Below are 18,284 nucleotides of genomic sequence, written 5' to 3' on the forward strand. Positions count from 1 at the left end.
TATGATAGTTCCGGTCAAATTAAATCAACTATATGCATGTATTGATGGAGGCATATAAAATTCCATCTGAGAAATGTCTTTTATTTGATCATTTCTTTGTAGGCATACTAGGACTGGTGCCATATACTGTAGTTGGTTGAATTCTCTCAATTTCCCCTCTTAATTCATTTATGTATATATTTCTCCCCAAATTATATTATCTGTAGCTAATTGGACGACCAGTTATGCCACCTTATTGGGCCTTGGGATTCCAGCTTTGTCGCTATGGATACAAAAATACATCTGAAGTCGCTGATCTGTATGATGCAATGAGGGCAGCAAAAATACCTTATGTAAGTTTTATCCAATAGCAATTTATTCATGCTGTTTCTCATCCAGCATGAATTATTTCACTGAAAAAGAAATCAGAATTGACACAATTACATTGGAATCTACTGTAATCTCATTAATGGTAGTGGAGAGACCTGGATATAGAATATGAAAAATAGCTGTTGTAATCATATTATTATTATTATTATTATTATTATTATTATTATTATTATTATTATTATTATTATTATTATTATTATTATTATTATTATTATTATTACTACTACTACTACTACTACTACTATTATTATTATTATTATCATTATCATCATTATCATTATTATTATTATTATTATTATTATTATTATTATTATTATTATTATTATTATTATTATTTTTATTTTTATTTTTATTTTTATTTTTATTTTTATTTTTATTATTTTATTATTTTATTATTATTACTACTACTACTACTACTACTACTACTACTACTACTACTACTACTACTGCTACTCTGTATCACATGCATCCATATATTGTTACTTAGAAATACATGGACTCAAGGATAACAAACAAAAATTATGTAGCATTTTGATAACTTTGGGACTAAAAGGAGCAGAAAATGTATGGACTTTACCTGCAACAAGTTGATTCCAAAGATGCCCTTCCCTTCTGAAAAGAGGGCTACCTGTTGTTTCACTCTAGGGCAGTGGTTCCCTACCATGGGTATCCCAGGTATTCTTGGACTGCAACTCCCAGAGACCCCAGCCAGCACAGCTGGTGATTAAGTTCTTCTGGGGATTGCAGTCCAAGAACATTGGGGTTAACCAAGGTTGTGAACCACTGCTCTAGGGCCTTGCGCAAATTAAAATCAACATATATTTTTTCTAATTGCATGACAAAGCCCACAAGGAGACACACAAGTAGAGTGAGACAGCTTACTTTTTATTAAACTGCCTGAATGCTAGTATAAAGTCTTGTATGAAAAGTTTTACAAAGGAATGCCAACAACTATTTACCTTCTGCTCACCATTCTTTGGAATCGATGCAACACCATGTTGTGGTATGGTGACATGATCAACTTGGAAGACTGTAAAACAAGTTGCAGTTCCTTATCTCCTGTAACCCTTTGTCCATGAGTTTTGCTGTCAAAATCACTCTTCTCTGCAAAAGGCTATAGGACATAAGAAAAAAGTCTTTATGAGTTAAAAAGAAAGAAAATGAAGTGCACCAGATTATAATATTTTTGAACAGGTTGTGCCTTTCCATAAACTTAATTGTCTAAATTTTAATACTGAGAAGCTTAATTGCAGCATACTCTGTATGTAATTAATGATCTGATGGGAATTTACACTTTGCTTGTTCTGGCTGGTGTTACTACAGTTTTGTTCTGGTTTATAGTAACAAGAGAGTTGTCTGCTATGTATTTTCTTTTTTACTGTATCAATAATTTTCACTGCTAAATAGAAGACCTAATGTTGCATATCTAGCTTAGACATTTTTTTCCCTCTTTATTGCTGGCTTTGAGATTTATGACTGTTTCTTGTCACATTAAACCATGTGGATCTGACTGCAGCAAGGCAGAATGCATAACTCTAAACAAATTGGGCAGTATACATGTACTTACTATGAGTGAACAATCTGTGCTCTTTTGTGTATGCTTGACTCCGCACTAGTTGCGCTACTGAAAGTGTGGCCAGTCAGGTTCCTTGTAATGGAGCACCAAATGAAATAATGAAAACCATTTTTGTTGCATAATAACTCCAACAGGATCATGGCCAAAGAGGGCCTGATCTGTGTATATTCTAATGCATACAGATATCAATCCCTAAAATAGAGTTTGTGTAACACTTTTAAGTTATATTGCTGTTTGTTTACTTAGATATCTATTGGTGAATCTTGCAAAAACAATTTCACAAAATGAGTCTTCTTATTTGCAGTTATATAAGAGAAATTTGAGCAATTCTAAGAACAAAAATGCTAGAATTTGTGCACTCAAGTCCTAGGCAATGGCATGAATACAGAAGTTTCTTGTAGAATTGGAAAGTTCAAGTGTCCCTTTGAATTCAGAAAAAAATCCAAGACATCCTTCTCTATTGAGTTGGGTTTCAATACCGAGAAAAATCAGCTCCACTTATGGAATCTTCATAACCCTAGACCAGTGGTTCTCAAACTGGGCCCCCAAAAGTCTTCATCACTTGCTCTGCTGGCCAGGATTTCTGAAAGTTGCAATCCAAGAACATCTGGGGATCCAAGCCTGTGAACCACTGCCCTAGACCAAGTTGGCAAGAGCTTCAGTAGTCCAAATGGCAACAGCAGCTCCAGCTTCTTCAGCTCCCTTACTCTTTCTGATTCAGATCTCTTACTCAAAGCCCTCCTCTTTCTTAGTCTTATCCCTGCTACAGATTCATGTTATGTTTGTTTTGCATATTAACTCATAAATTCTATCCTGACACAGGATGTACAATATACAGACATCGATTACATGGAAAGGAAGCTAGACTTTACTCTTGGCCAGAACTTCAGTGACCTACCTCAATTTGTTCAGGACATCAAGTCACAAGGTTCAAGATTCATCATCATCTTGGTTTGTATTCAGTTTTCATGATTCTGCCTTCCAGATGGTCTCTGTGAACAACCTGTTGAGTTAGTCAAAAAACTTGCTGAAAGAGATAAATTTTTGCTTTTTGCAAGGAGGGGGCTTGTGTGGCCTTCCATTGAAGGAATATCCACAGCATTGGAGCTGCCACCAAAATGCTTTTTCTTGTGTTCTTACTACATATTCCTGTGGCAAGACCAAGAGAGTGTACAATGATCTTAAAATCCATGGAAGTGTGTATTAAAAGATGCAGTGTTTCAGATGGTTTTATAGGGTTTTGCAGGAACTATAGGCCAAGAGTGAGACAAAGTAGTGTAGCTGTCGTAACAGGGTAATTAGTTGTTCCTGTCCCTGGTCTCAGTCAACAGTCTAGCTGTAGCACTTTGGAGCAGGTCAGGTTTCTAAACACCTTTCAAAGACAGACCTGCCTAGAACATGGCAAATAGGTCAGGATAAGGCAGACCTGGGCAAAGTGCGGCCCGAGGGCCACATATGGCCTGCAGGCTGCTCCTGCCTGGCCCTTGGACAGTTTTGAACATCAAAACCATTTACAGTGGTGCCTCGCTTAAGGATTACCGCATTAAACGATGAATCCGCTTGATGAGGAGGCTTTTGCAATTGCTTTTGCAATCGCAAAACAATGTTTTAATGGGCAAAATTTGCTTCCCGATGATGGGTTCCCTGCTTCAGGAACTGATTCTTCAGATTACGACAATCAAAACAGTTGATCATCGGGTTTCAAAATGGCCACCCGCTGTGTAAAATGGCTCCCTGCTGTGCTTTAGGACAGATTTTTCGCTGCACAGGCATTGGAAAATGGCCGCCCTATGGAGGATCTTCACTGGACGCTGAGGTATTTAGCCCATTGGAATGCATTGAGCGGTTTTCAATGCATTTCAATGGGCTTTTTTATTTCGCTTGACAAGGATTTCGCTCTACAGCGATTTCGCTGGAACGGATTACCCTTGTCAAGCGAGGCACCACTGTATAGCTTTTTGTCTAAAGTTGATCAGTTGCTTATGTTTAACATACTGCAAAAAAACCTCTTTAGTATTTGTGAAGATTAACAAGTTTAAAATAAAAACAATCATAATATCACTGTTTCATTTTATTTTTAAGTAAAGTTGGTTCGGCCCCCGAACACAGTTCAGATTTTTCATGTGGCCCACCCCTGGGATAAGGTATATGTTTTGTTGTGCAAAATGCTGCTTTCTGGCTGATCTGTTTTTGGCTATGTATTTAAATCTGGGGTGGGCAACCCTGACAGGTCTGGAGGTCAAATGTTTGCCCTTATGACCCACCCCCCAAAAAATTAAAATGGGAAAGGAAGGAAGGAATAAAGAAAGGAAGAGAGGAAGAAAGAAATTCACAGATAACTGCTTTTGATTCTGGATATTTTGGGTGAGGGCCCTGCAGGACAACCCATGGGTCCTAGATGAAAAAGCTGCATTCTTAGAGGCATACAGATATGAGGAAAACAAAACTAATAAAAATAACCTTTTTGTAAAGGCTGAAAAGTGTCAGGGGTGTGTGGTTCATAGGTTGCTCTTTTTAATGTGTTTTGCTTTTCTGCCTTGGAGGCTTTTTAAAACCTTAAAGTCAGGATCAACACAGGTCAAGTATATAAAGAGAATTAGAAGATATATAGAATATATATATATATATATATATATCTGTCTTCACTTCATTTTAGGACCCAGCCATATCAGGCAATGAAACTGAGCCCTATCCCCCATTCACAGAAGGTGTACAGAATAATGTCTTCATCACATGGGCCAACAGCACAGATATTGCATGGGCAAAGGTATGTTTGCAAAATAATGTTCACCTTAATTGTTGCTTGGAAAATCCTCCTTTGATTCTTGCATAGCAGGAACTAAGAAAGTAGCCCACCATTGACCCATTGGCTTGCAATGCAGCAATTACTGTATTTGTTTTACTGATAATTTGAAGGAGGTGAAGTAATGCTATTTCTAAGCTAGTTTTTTCACTTGTTTGTTTGATGTAGTTTTTAATTCTGTACATGTTCTCATATCGATGTAGATCCTTTAAAATTTCTGTTTGGCAGTTCATGCCAGTTCATACTTCGTCCAAACAGCTGCTTGGTGCTTCTAAGCCCTGCTTCCTCTGAAGGGCATATACTCAAAAGCACTCAGGGGCAGTACCTAGAGAAGGTGGGGCTTGGAAATGCAGAAAACCTGTTCAGATTTATTTATTTATTTGATTTGATTTGATTTATACCCCACTTATCTGGACCGATGGACCACTCTAGGTGGCTAGATGAAGTACTGGCAGTTCGTGCCCATTTCTATGTGTAATTCTGGGTGCTTCAATGCATCTTAAAAGCATTAAGGCCTGAAGTAGCTTCAGTCAGAGCAGTAGCTCAAAATATTGGCACCCAGGGCAAGGAGTACTATCTCCTGCCCATTCTGCCCTTAGATGTGGGCACAAGCCTCTAACCAGAAAAAGGAGGAGTAGAATGTGGTGCTCCTCCCTTCAAAAAAGTAAGAGTAAGTTTCTGCTTTCAGAAAAAAAATTGAGAACAGAAAAGGGTCAGGAGATGCTGATGTTTATATTCCTATCACTTGCCTGTGAGTTCACCTCTAGTTATGTAGTTTGGCGTCTTGGGGTAAAGTCTATGTTGCTCTATCTTACTTACAGCCCTGGATTCACTCTCTTCAATACAGTAATTAGATATGTCAAAGCATGCCCCTTCTTCACTTAATGAACCTTTCAGATCCTACAACAGTGAAATGTTTCAAAAGTCATGCAATAGTCAAACCTGTATATCTGATATTTTGTTTTGGCTTTCCCGATTAGGTGTGGCCAGATTATCCCAACATAACCATTGATGAAAATGCAAGTTTGGAAATACAGTTTGAGGTATGCATATTTTTTAATCGGCCAACATTCATCCATGTTGTTACAATCTTGCCATCCTCCATTAAACAAATGAATAAATAATTCCTGGATCCCATTCAAATTTTCCTCAGCATACTTATTCTTGTTGACTATTATGGTCTCGGCCAGTATTTTTTTTAATTAATGCTTCAGATTATAATGCTTGTAGTTCATCAAACAGAGAAGGACAATGTAGAACATTTGTTTACCAGATGCTTCTGTCATCTGAAAGATAGAATTACTAGTGATTATAGAAAAACAGCCTTCTTACCTATGGCATCTGATTTTTAAAATTCTATCCTATGGAGTATTTTATATATATATATATATATATATATATATATATATATATATATATATATATATATATATATATATATATATATATATATATAATTTTTGTCCCAGAGGCTTTATAATGGAATTTGCTTTACTTTATTTTGGTATTTGTTTTATAAGCTGCTTTGATGTTTTGCTGAAGTATGGCATAAAAATCTTTTATATAAATCAAAATTTATTATTTCTGGCTGGCTGTTAGTTTTTTAAAAAAAACTTTTTGTGTTATTTTCAGTACTACCGGGCTTATGTGGGTTTTCCAGATTTCTTCCGCAATTCCACATCACAGTGGTGGCAAAAACAAATAAAGGAATATTATGCCAAATATGTGAAATTTGATGGGCTCTGGACTGTAAGTACCTTACATCACTGTTTCTGTGCCTTTGCTTAATAAATTATGTTTTAATTAAAGGATTTACAGTATCAGGTACTTTTAACAGTGAACCTTCCATAGGAGCGTATCATTAAAACAATTAATAAAAACAACAAAAGGAAATAGCCAAAAGGTAAACAGAACTTTACGTACAGTGGCCACAGCCCCAAGTAAATTATAGACCAAGGCAAAGACTGAGTCTTTGTGGCATACTATAGTTTGTCATGCAAGAGCCAGGCATACTTTAGATGCATCATGAGTACGGTAGAGGGGGGTTACTTTTTATTTTTTAGTGAAATTTCCTTTTAATGCAACCTTGAAATTTTCCACTTGGAGTTCTTTAGGCCTGTTGAATACTATTTGTCTTTTTAATTTTTCCATATTTTCCCATTTTTTATTGTTTGAGATTTCTTCTGTTTATTGCTGCTATCTCAATAATCTGCACCATAAATAACACATCTATGGTGTTTTATTGTATGTTTTAAAGGTTCATTGTTAAGTCATTTGAGGATTTTTATGGTAGAAAAACAGTGCATCTGAACAGTGTTCAATAAATGTATTTAGATTTTTGGACACCAATTCTATCATTTATTATTCTATTAAATGTTGTTACTAATATATGTGTGCATACATACAGATTGGTAGTGATCTGCATCTCAATCACTCTAAGGCAGACTGTATTAACTGATTCATTAATATCTGATTTTTAAAAAAATTCTACAGGACATGAATGAACCTTCCAACTTCATAGATGGAACAATTGGTGGCTGTAAAAATGAAGAATTAAATAACCCACCATATATGCCAGGTAAAAAAAAAAACCTTTGTCCTTTAATTTAAATATAGTAATTGGGACTTACAGCTTAGGAAGCTGTGTTTCCAAACTGGCCAGGTTTGTACAACACCACTGCAGAGCCTCATTTTTGCCAAGACATGTATGTGAGTGCCACAGACTGTTGTAACTAAAAATCTGTCAGGCCAAGAGCAAGAACAGGTTAAAAACAGTGGCTCTGAAGAAATAGCCTCCATTCTCAAATGAGTCATAGAATCATAAAATAACAGAGTTGAAAGTGCCTAGAAGGCCATCGAGTTTAATTCCCTGCTCGGTGCAGGAATACTAATCAAATTCTATCTTACAGATATTTGTCTAATTTTGTCTTGAATGTCTCCAGTGTTGGAGCACAAATTAACTCCTGAAGTAATTGGCTCTGTTGTTGTACTGCTCAAACAGTTGCCATTTTTTCCTGATATTTAGCTGAAATCTGACTTCCTGTAATTTGAACCTATTATCATGCATTCTGCACTCTGGCATGAATGAGAACGGATCATGCCCCAAATCTGTATGATAATCTTACAGACGTTTGAAAAGTGGTATCATATCTCTCCTCAGTCTTCTTTTCTCAAGGCTGTTGTTGTTTAGTCGTTAAGTCATGTCCGACTCGTCGCGACCCTGTGGACCAGAGCACACCAGGCCCTCCTCTCTTCCATTGCCTCCCGGAGTGGGGTCAATTTCATGTTGGTAGGTTCAGTGACACTGTCCAGCCATCTTATCCTCTGTCGTCCCCTTCTCTTCTTGCCTTCACTCTTTCCCAACATCAGAGGCTTTTCTAGGGAGTCTTCTCTTCTCATGAGATGGCCAAAGTATAGGAGACTCAGCTGCAGGATCTGTCCTTCCAATGAGCACTCGGGGTTGATTTCTTTCAAAATGGATAGGCTTGCTCTCTTTGCACCACAATTCAAAAGCATCAATTCTTTGGTGGTCAGCCTTCTTTATGGTCTAGCTCTCACTTCCATACATTGCTACTGGAAAAACCATAACTTGGATTATGCGGACCTTTGACAGCAAGGTGATATCTCTGCTTTTTAAGATGCTGTCTAGGTTTGTCATTGCTTTCCTCCCAAGAAGCAGGTGTCTTTTAATTTTGTGGCTGCTGTCACCATCTGCAGTGACCAGGGAGCCCAAGAAAGTAAAATCTATCACCACTTCCATATCTTCCCCTTCTATTTGCCAGGAGGTGATGGGACCAGTGGCCATGGTCTTAGATTTTGATGTGGAGCCTCAGACGATTTTTGTGCTCTCCTCTTCCATCCTCATTAAGAGGTTCTTTAATTCCCCCTCACTTTCTGCCATTTGAGTGGTATCATCAGCATATCGGAGGTTGTTGATATTTCTTCCAGCAATCTTAATTCTGGCTTGGGATTCATCCAGTCCTGCCTTTCGCATGATGTGTTTTGCATATAAGTTAAATAAGTAGGGAGATAATATACAGCCTTGTCATACTCCTTTCCCAATTTTGAACCAGTCATTTGTTCCATATCCAGTTCTAACTGTTGCTTCCTGCCCCACATATAGATTTCTCAGGAGACAGATAAGGTGGTCAGGCACTCCCATTTCTTTAAAAACTTGACATAGCTTGTTGTGGTCAACACAGTCAAAAGCTTTTGCATAGTCAATGAAGCAGAAGTAGATGTTTTTATAGAACTCTCTGGCTTTCTCCATAATCCAGTGCATGTTAGCAATCTGGTCTCTAGTTCCACTGCCCCTTCTAAATCCAGCTTCTACTTCTGGGAGTTCTCGGTCCACATACTGCTGAAGCCTACCTTGTAGGATTTTGAGCATAACCTTGCTAGTGTGTGAAATGAGTGCAATTGTACGGTACAATTCTTAGGCACTGCCCTTCTTTTGGATTGGGATGTAGAATGATGTTTTCCAATCCTCTGAAATAGTTCAACTGGAATGCCATCACCTCCACTGGCCACCTTGTTATTCATGCTTTCTAAGGTCCACTTGACTTCACTCCCCAGGATGTCTGGCTCAAAGTCAGCAACCACACTATCTGGGTTGTCCAGGAAATCCAGATCTTTCTCGTATGATTCTTCTATGTATTCTTGCCACCTCTTCCTGATGTCTTCTGCTTCTGTTATATCCCTACCACTTTTGTCCTTCATCATGTCCATCTTTGCACAAAAAGTTCCATTAATGTCTCCAATTTTCTTGATCAGATCTCTGGTTTTTCTCTTTTTATTATTTTCCTCTCTTTGTTTGCACTGTTCATTTAAGAAGGCCAATTTCAGCCTCTTCAGCATCAGTGGTTGGTGCATAAACTTGGATTATTGTGATGTTGAAAGGTCTGCCTTGGATTTGTATTGAAATCATTCTATCATTTTTGAGTTTTTATCCAATTACAGCTTTTCCTACTCTTTTGTTGACTATGAGGGCTACTCCATTTCTTCTACCGGATTCTTGCCCACAATAGTTCATATGATAATCATCTGAATTGAATTTGCATCCATTCCTGTCCATTTTAGTTCACTGATGCCCAGGATGTCAATGTTTATTCTTGCCATCTCATGTTTGACCACATCCAGCTTACCAAGGTTCATAGATCTTACATTCTAGGTTCCCATGCAGTATTATTATTATTATTATTATTATTATTATTATTATTATTATTATTATTATTATTATTATTATTATTATTATTATTATTATTATTATTATTATTATTATTATTATTATTTTGCAGCATCAGGCTTTCCTTTCACTTCCAGGCACGTCTGCAGCTGAGCGTCCTTTCGGCTTTGGCGCAACCACTTCATTAGCTCTGGGGCTACTCGTACTTGTCCTCCACTCTTTCTCAGTAGCATGTTGGACGCCTTCCAACCAGAGGGGCTCATCTTCCAGTGCCATATCTTTAGCCTTTTGTTTCTGTCCATGGAGTTTTCCTGGCAAAGATACTGGAGCGGCTTGCCAGTTCCTGCTCCAGATGGATCACATTTAGTCAGAACTCTCCACTATGACCTGTTCGGCTTGGGTGTCCCTGCATGGCATAGCCCATAGGTTCTCTGAATTACTCAAGCCCCTTCACCACGACAAGGCAGCAATCCATGAAGGGGTTCTCAAGGCTAAATATGCTCAATTCTTTCAGTCTTACATCATACATCTTGGTTTCCAGTCCCCTAATCACTCTTACTGCTTTCTTCTTAACTTGTGTTTAGTTGGCATCTTAATTTATTGTGTTCAGAGCACAACATACTGCTGAAGATGGGGCATCATGGGGCACTTTGTCAACAGCTTTGCTGAAATCAAGTTACGTTGTCTCTATAGCATTCCCACCATCTACCAGGAAGGTTACATGATTGAAAAATCAAATATGATTAGTTTGGCAGGATTTGTTCTTGACAAATCCTTGTTGGCTTCTAATTATTATTGCATTGTTTTCAATGTGCTTGCAGTCTGGCTGCTTTATAATCTGCTCCAGAATTTTCCCTGGGATTAATGTCAGGCTGATTGGTTTGTAGTTCCGTGGTTTCTCCTTTTTGCCCTATTTGAAGACAGGGACAACATTGGCCCTCCTGCAATGTTTTGACACTTCACCCAGCCTCATGACTTCAAGAAAATAAGACAGCGATTCTGAGAGCTCTTGAGCCACTTCCTTCAATACTCTTGGGTGCAGTTTATCCAGCTCTGGGCATTTGAATTTATTCAAAGTAACATGACATTTTTGACAATTTGTTTATCAATCTCAAGCTGTGATTTCCCCGCCCCCTCCACTTGTACTGCCAGGTGTGTTTTAAAAGACCAAGCTAAAGTAAAAATTGAGCACTTCTGCCTTATATTTGTCATCTGTTATCATTTTTCCATCCCCACTGAATTCTGAGCCACTACTTCTTTTCTCTTTTGCTGGTACATGAATAGAACCTTTTTGTTTCATTTTGCTAACCTCAGCTCATTCTCAGCTTTTGACTTCCTAACTTCATCCCTGCAATTCTTTGCTATTTGTCTGTACTCTTTATTTGTGGCCCAGCCTTTCTTCCACTTCCTATATGTATCCTTTTTATTTTCAGGTATTCTCTGAGCTTTTTATGAGGCTACTTTGGTCTTTTCAATGTTTTCCACCTTTTCCCCTTGTTTGAATTGTTTAGAGTTGTGCATTTTAAAGACACTTCCACACATCTTGGACTCCTTTTCCTGTTACATTCTTCTGCCAAATATAGTCACTTTCCCCCAGAGTTCCACTTACTGCTACTTCTTCTGCTAAGTCATTTATATTGGTTAGAATCAAGTCAAGGATAATTAATCCTATGTTTCTTCCTCCACTTTTTGTAGGAGAAAATTATCAGCCACACAAGCCAGGAATTTCTTGGAACAGCCATATTTGGCAAAATTGGCCTCCCAAAAGAGATCAGGATAATTGAAATCATTTCCCGTTACTATTACAGAGTGTCTTTTTGGAATTCTTGCAATTTGTTTTTTGAAGGTTTCAACTGCATCTTCCCCTTGATTAGGAAGTTGATAGTAGACTCCAACTACCACATTGATTTTGTTTTTCACCCCAGTTATATTAATCCAGATGCTTGCAATGAGACGACCAAGGTCATCCTCCTGTAGATCTGTGCAGGAATACGTATTTCTGACATATGCTGCAACTCCACCTTCCTTTCTGTTCTTTTTGAACAATATATGTCTGTCAATTACATACTCTTATTTCCTCTTAAGAGTATGTAATTGACAGGAATATTTCTCTAAAGAACCCCTATCAAAATTGCATGAATATTCCATTCAAAGAAATGTGTCATAGACTAAACCTTCTCTAGTGAGGCCATACAGAGTAGATAACTTTCTTTTGTTTTTGTTTGTTTGTATTGATTTGTTTTTGTAAAAGGACTGTCTTGAGATCTGGTGAAAACCGGTTTCCCATAGGAGTGCATTGCAATGCATTCCTATGGGAACTTCGCAAGACAAATGACATTTTTTTCATCTTGCGAGGCATCGGTCTTGGAAAAAATTGTCTTGCAAAGCACGGCCGTAGAAGAAGCCATCTTGCGAGGCACCATAGCAATTGCAAAAATCATTCGTCTTGCGGGTTTTCCGTCCCACAAGGCGTTCGTCTTGTGAGGCACCACTGTATATCTTTCCTATATTTTAATTCTTTTGTTCTAATAAAATCCCCTTTGTGAATAGCTGTTTGTGAGTGTGATATACTCAGCCCAATCTATGTCAAGATGCACTATTGTCATGGTTCAATAATCCTTGTTTTTTTTCCAACACATGTTTATACATCTGCTCTGGGAGCAGCGTTTATACATCTGCTCTGAGAGCATACCTGGGCTGTAGTCTATATCTGCTACCTACAGAATAAGCCCCACTGAAAACTGAATGCTGTTCTTCTGAATAATCAGGCACAGGATAGCAATAAAGAAATAATTTAATCCAAACAGAAAAAAATAACTATTGAATATATTTCTTATTTGTTATTAGACCAGTTTGTGATTTGTTAATTAATTACCATTAGAAAGTCCTGTTATTAATAGCCATGCTTAGGTTCTTGCAAACTCATCACCATAAATTTATATATTATGTTAATCTATTTTATATTCAGGATTCCTGTTTTTCTACTGCCTTCAGTTTTTTCAGAGATTTATTATCTTTTCTTGTGTGTCTTGTATTTTCATGATCTATCCAATGGACAAGAGTCTTAGTTTAGTCATTTTTGCTTATAGCAAGTGATCAGGTTAGATTGAAACAATTGAAAACTTATTTGTTTGACTTTCTTTATCTTACATATGCTTGTCTGTAGCGTATGTAAAGTTCTCTTCCACTTAAAATAAGTATTTTTTTCCCTGACAGCTTCTTTCATTGTTCAACTTGGGCAAATAATAATTGGGAACACTATTGTTTCTTCCACCAACTTTCACTCTGTCAGAATCTAATTCAGCATTCAGATGGTGTTTTCGACACATGGAGTGAGCAGATAGGAAGATAAAAAGTGTCACCCTTCGGTGACACATTTGCCAGCAGGAAACCATTCTGTTTCACCAGGTTCTGTCTGAACAATAGCCTTCTGTCCAGAACATAAATTATGTATCAAGGCAACGAGATGTTGAGGCATACCTATTTCAACTGTTATGGTACAAGGCTTGGAAACCAAGCTGTATAAAGAGTGGTTGAGAGAACTGGGCATATTTATTCTTATAAAGAAAACACTGAGAGGTGATTTGATAGTCATTGTCACATATTTAGATTAGATTATAAAATGTATTTCTTAGATTATAAAAATCGAAGTAAATATAAATATTTAAAGGGCTGTCATTTGGAAGATGAAGTGACTTTATTTTCTTTTGCTCTAGAGGGTAAGACACAAAGTAATGCATTTCAATTACAGGAAAGGTGATTTTAACTCAACATTAGGAATAACTTCTCAATAGTATTCCACAATTGAATAGTCTTCCTTGTAGGGTGACAGATTCTCCAGCATTAGAGGTGTTTTAACAAAGGTTAGGTGAGCACCTGTAAGGGATAATTTAGATAGTATGTGTGTGAGTGTGTCCCTACTGGTTCTGCTGGACCTCCTAGTGGCTTTTCATACTATTGACCATAGTATCCTATTGACCCATGTTTCTGAGATGGTCTTTGGGGACACTTTTTTTACGGTGGACTCCAGGAGTCTTTCCTGGATGAAAAGCCCCAGAAGGTGGTGTTGGGGAATTCCTCTTAGACACCCTGGCCACTGGCCTGCAGAGTCCTCCAGGGCTGTATTTTGTCTCTTCTGTTATTTAACATCTACATCAGGGGTGTCCAACCTTTCACCTTCCCTGGGCCACATTAGAAGATGAAAATTTGGTTTGGGCCATACATACATTTGGTTTGGGCCACATGGGGAGGCAGCCCTAGCCGTCCTCCGCAGCCCCGCTCCAAGCGCATTTACTGGCAGCTGCAATCTCAGACAGCAGAGGCTGCCAGCTTCGACTCCGGCGGCTTTATGGGGCCAGTAGGGGGTCCACCTATTGACGGGGATGGTGCAATGCAGTCACACAGCCCCCCTGTCCCCTCCCCTCCCACTCCTTCCTTCCTTCCCTCTCTCCCCCTCTACTGTTGTGACATGCCCCGGCCACATTCTGGCCACAAGCGCCGGCAGTGTATCTTGAAACTTTGGAATTTCTTTAAAAATAAAAAATTGCACTGGGCTGCATGTGGCCCTTGGGCCGCAGGTTGGACAAGCCTGATCTACATGAAACCACTGGGAGAGATTGCCCAGAGTTTTGGGGTCCGGTGTCACCAGAATGGTGACATCCAACTCATCTCTCCTTTCCATCTTAATCCAAGGAACTTGTTTTGGTTCTAAATCACTGTTTGTCATCATTTCCTGAAAGACAGATCAAGGAATAGGGAAGTAGCCTTTGCTGGATGGGGTTAGACTCCCTGTGAAAACACAGTGTGCCGCTTGGGAGTGCTCCAGGATTAATCTCTCAGCCTTGATGCCCAGGTGTCAGGGGTGGCCAGGAGTGTATTTGCACAATTAAAACTAGTGCACCAGCTGCAACCATTCTTGAGAGCTCTGATCTGGCCATGGTGACACATGTCTTAGTTACATCCCAGCTGGATTACTGGAATGTGCTCTATGTGGGGCTATGTGTGGAAGGCTTCAGGAAACTTGTAAGACAATCTTCCGTGGTCACATGGCCAGTGCGACTTAGACACGGAACGCTGTTACCTTCCTACCGAGGTGGTCCCTATTTATCTACTTGCATTTGCATGCTTTCAAACCGCTAGGTTGGCAGGAGCTGGGACAAGCGACGGGCGCTCACACTCCGTCGCGTGGATTCGATCTTACGACTGCTTGGTCTTCTGACCCTGCAGCACAGGCTTCTGCGGTTTAGCCCGCAGCGCCAGAGTCCATCTCTCTCACTATTCATGCCATTGCCTTTTTAAAAAAACTTTATACTCTGCTTTCTTTCCATCGCATTTGCTCAGGAGCAACAGAGGGCAAATCTACCCAAGGGATGTGTCATTCCCAGTCAGAATTCTGGGAGTTCTAGGCCACAGAGCCACACCTACAGACACAGGCTTCTGCGGTTTAGCCCGCAGTGCCACCACGTCCCTGTCTCAGGAAACTTGAGTGGGTCCAAAATGCAGCAGCCAAACTGCTGATTGGGGCTCGTTACAGGGATCACATAATTCCCCCTGTTACAGCAGCTCCACTGGCTGGCAATCCATTTTTGGGCACAATTCAAAGTGCTGGTTTAACTTATAAAGCCCTAAACAGCTCAGGCCCAATCAACCTCCAATACCGCAAACCCGCTTGGGCATTAAGATCATCAGGGCAGGCCTTTCTCCCACCACCTTTACAGTTGCATTTGATGGGGACACAAGAGAAGATCTTCTCTGTTGCTACTCACAGACTTTCTTGGAACTCCTTCCCACAGGACGCCAGAAAAGTAACACCTCCCTTTCATGGGAACAATCTATGAGAATCACACACTGAAAATAGACTTGAACTATCATTTATTAGAACTTGGAAAAGTTACTTCTTGTGCTGTAACTCCTAGAATGTCCTAGCTAGAATCCCTTAACCAACATGTGGAATTCTAAGAGCAAAAAGGGAACATTTCCAAACTCTGGCACTTATTTTTAATTGTAGTCTGTCCTAATGGTGTGGTCTTCCTATATCTCTTTTAGCCTTGGTTTTAAGAGAGAGAGGATTGTCTCTTGTGACTGCGTGCATGGAAAGTGAACAGCAGCTCCCTGATGGGACGCCCGTGAGACACTATGATGTGCATAACCTGTATGGATGGTCACAAGCAAAGCCCACTTACTAGTAAGCTGTTTTCTTGCTTATAAGCTTCTTGAAATCTTCATATCTTTAAACAAGACTGACAAGACTTCACATTCCCTAGAAAGAATGTGAAATCCCTAGGAGGGACTCAAAGACATGGAAGATAGCTATAAAAGTAAATACTGTATTTTCCTGTTATTCACTTTATGTAAATTTTATATATAAAGCATATTTTTAGAATTAAACACTGTAACATGGAGTACTATGGCAACATTTAAATATGACTAGAAGTCAAGTAGAAGTAGTTTTTAATTTAAATTCGTTATCACAATAATATTTTTTTCTCTTCTTAAAATCAAAGAGCTCCTAGAATAATATACTTAAAAACTAATTTTATCCTTAGTGGAATAGGCAAATAAAATAATCTAGGGATGTAAAGCCCTGTTTCTCTCATTCTTGTGAACATGAATGAGAAACCACAACATTCTTCACTTTATCTGCAGGAGGATGAAACTTTTCTGCAGGCCTGGATAAAGGTTTTCTTCCTATTTCCCAAAATGATTTCTGTGGAAATATTGCAAATCTGTCCAAGCTATGACTTGTTTCATGGATTTAAGAATTAGAAAGGTTATGGGTTGTAAATTGTGGGGGTTTTGACATCTGGATGAGAGAAAAACAGCCATCTGTTCATTCTTGTGCCAGAGAGAAATAATATTATTGAGTCTGAAAGTACCTTGTCAAAGTGTCTTGTGTGGACAGCCTGAAGAGATAAGTTTGAAGAATATAGTATTTGTAACATTTCAAGAATACTATAGAATGTAAAGGTAATTTATATAAGTTTTGTTCAAAAGAATTGGCACAGCTAATCTGTCTGCTTTTGGATCTTCAAATCAGTGGTATGCACAATGCCACAGGAGAACGTGGGATCATTATTACCCGTTCCACATACCCATCCAGTGGACGATGGGCAGGACATTGGCTTGGTGATAACTATGCAAGATGGGACCAGCTTGACAAATCCATTATTGGTAAGATGAATCTTGAATGTGAACATGTGTGGTTAACCAGAAAAATGTCAGATTCAGATTGTTGTATTAATAATCTGCTATAATCTGAGATAGAGAAGATTTAAACACAAGAGTCTCAACTTCTGTGTCTGTGAACCTAGCTAAGGTGTTTGAATCATCTCCAGAGTTTGGACTTGGTTATGTTTTGCCTCCGACAGTGTACTCAATGCACTGCCATTTTCCTTCTTTCTCCCAACTTAATGGACCAGTTGAGGTACTTTACAAGGGGTGCTGTAAAAGGCTCCTCAATTGGACTTAACTGCAACTCTGAGAAGGTGCAGCGATAGCCACAGAAGGATGCAAAAAGACATGGAAAGTATATGGAGGCTTCTCTGGCTTCCCCTAGAATCTGAGGTGAGGTGCCTGGCTTGCAGACAGAGAACTTTCTCAATTCTGAGGAGACGATCTGCATCTTGTTGTATTCCATAAATGTTAGGATAAATTGCCTGTCTACAGAGATACCAATATAAAAACACAGATGGTCTTAGCCATAAGTCCAAAAGTGATATAAAAACTGAACAAAGTGCACACCTCATAGTTTTCTAGTATTCACTGCTGTTGTCAAATATTTAATTACATAGCTGAAATGATTAGATATTATAAATGAATTATTTCCATGATAAGAGTTGAAAGAGTCTTTTAAGGACATCTAGCCTAATTCTCTGCTTAGTGCAAGATCTGCAGGAGGCAATTACAGTGTCCCCAACATATGGCCATTTAGCACCTCCATATTTGTGTCCTGTTAAGAGAGTCCATCTCTCTCACTATTCATGCCATTGCCTTTTTAAAAAACCTTATACTCTGCTTTCTTTCCATCACATTTGCTCAGGAGCAACAGAGGGCAAATCTACCCAAGGGATGCGCCATTTCCAGTCAGAATTCTGGGAGTACTAGGCCACAGACCCACACCTACAGACACCTACATTTCATTTACCTGGATCAGGGCCTTGTCCCAGAAACTGCATGGCCTACTTCTACCTAATTCTTGTTGTTAATATGCTAGCAAAAGAGAAGCTGCCACAATGTTTCCTGGAAGTTCTAGTCTCACTATATAGTGGGTGCCTTTCAAGGAAGTCAGATTTCCAGAATTATCTTGGAGAATTTTTGAAGAATTCTGGGAGCTGCCATTTGAAAAGTCCAAA

The 18,284-nt window shown here is 38.8% G+C and overlaps 1 protein-coding gene across 2 annotated transcripts in view; it reads left to right on the plus strand.

Annotated features, from left to right (window-relative positions):
- The window catches only part of SI (sucrase-isomaltase), a 213,921-nt gene that overhangs the window by 131,278 nt on the left and 64,359 nt on the right, over positions 1–18,284 (plus strand). For both annotated transcript variants that reach the window (XM_078389026.1, XM_072996157.2), the window contains exons 54-61: positions 207–332; positions 2,768–2,896; positions 4,602–4,712; positions 5,729–5,791; positions 6,381–6,497; positions 7,242–7,326; positions 15,979–16,117; positions 16,970–17,103. In XM_078389026.1, the coding sequence (XP_078245152.1) occupies positions 207–332; positions 2,768–2,896; positions 4,602–4,712; positions 5,729–5,791; positions 6,381–6,497; positions 7,242–7,326; positions 15,979–16,117; positions 16,970–17,103 (904 nt within the window). The remainder of the gene's footprint in view (positions 1–206; positions 333–2,767; positions 2,897–4,601; positions 4,713–5,728; positions 5,792–6,380; positions 6,498–7,241; positions 7,327–15,978; positions 16,118–16,969; positions 17,104–18,284) is intronic.

Source organism: Pogona vitticeps, chromosome 3 (assembly GCF_051106095.1).
Source record: "Pogona vitticeps strain Pit_001003342236 chromosome 3, PviZW2.1, whole genome shotgun sequence".
In the NCBI taxonomy this organism is placed as follows: Eukaryota; Metazoa; Chordata; class Lepidosauria; order Squamata; family Agamidae; genus Pogona; species Pogona vitticeps.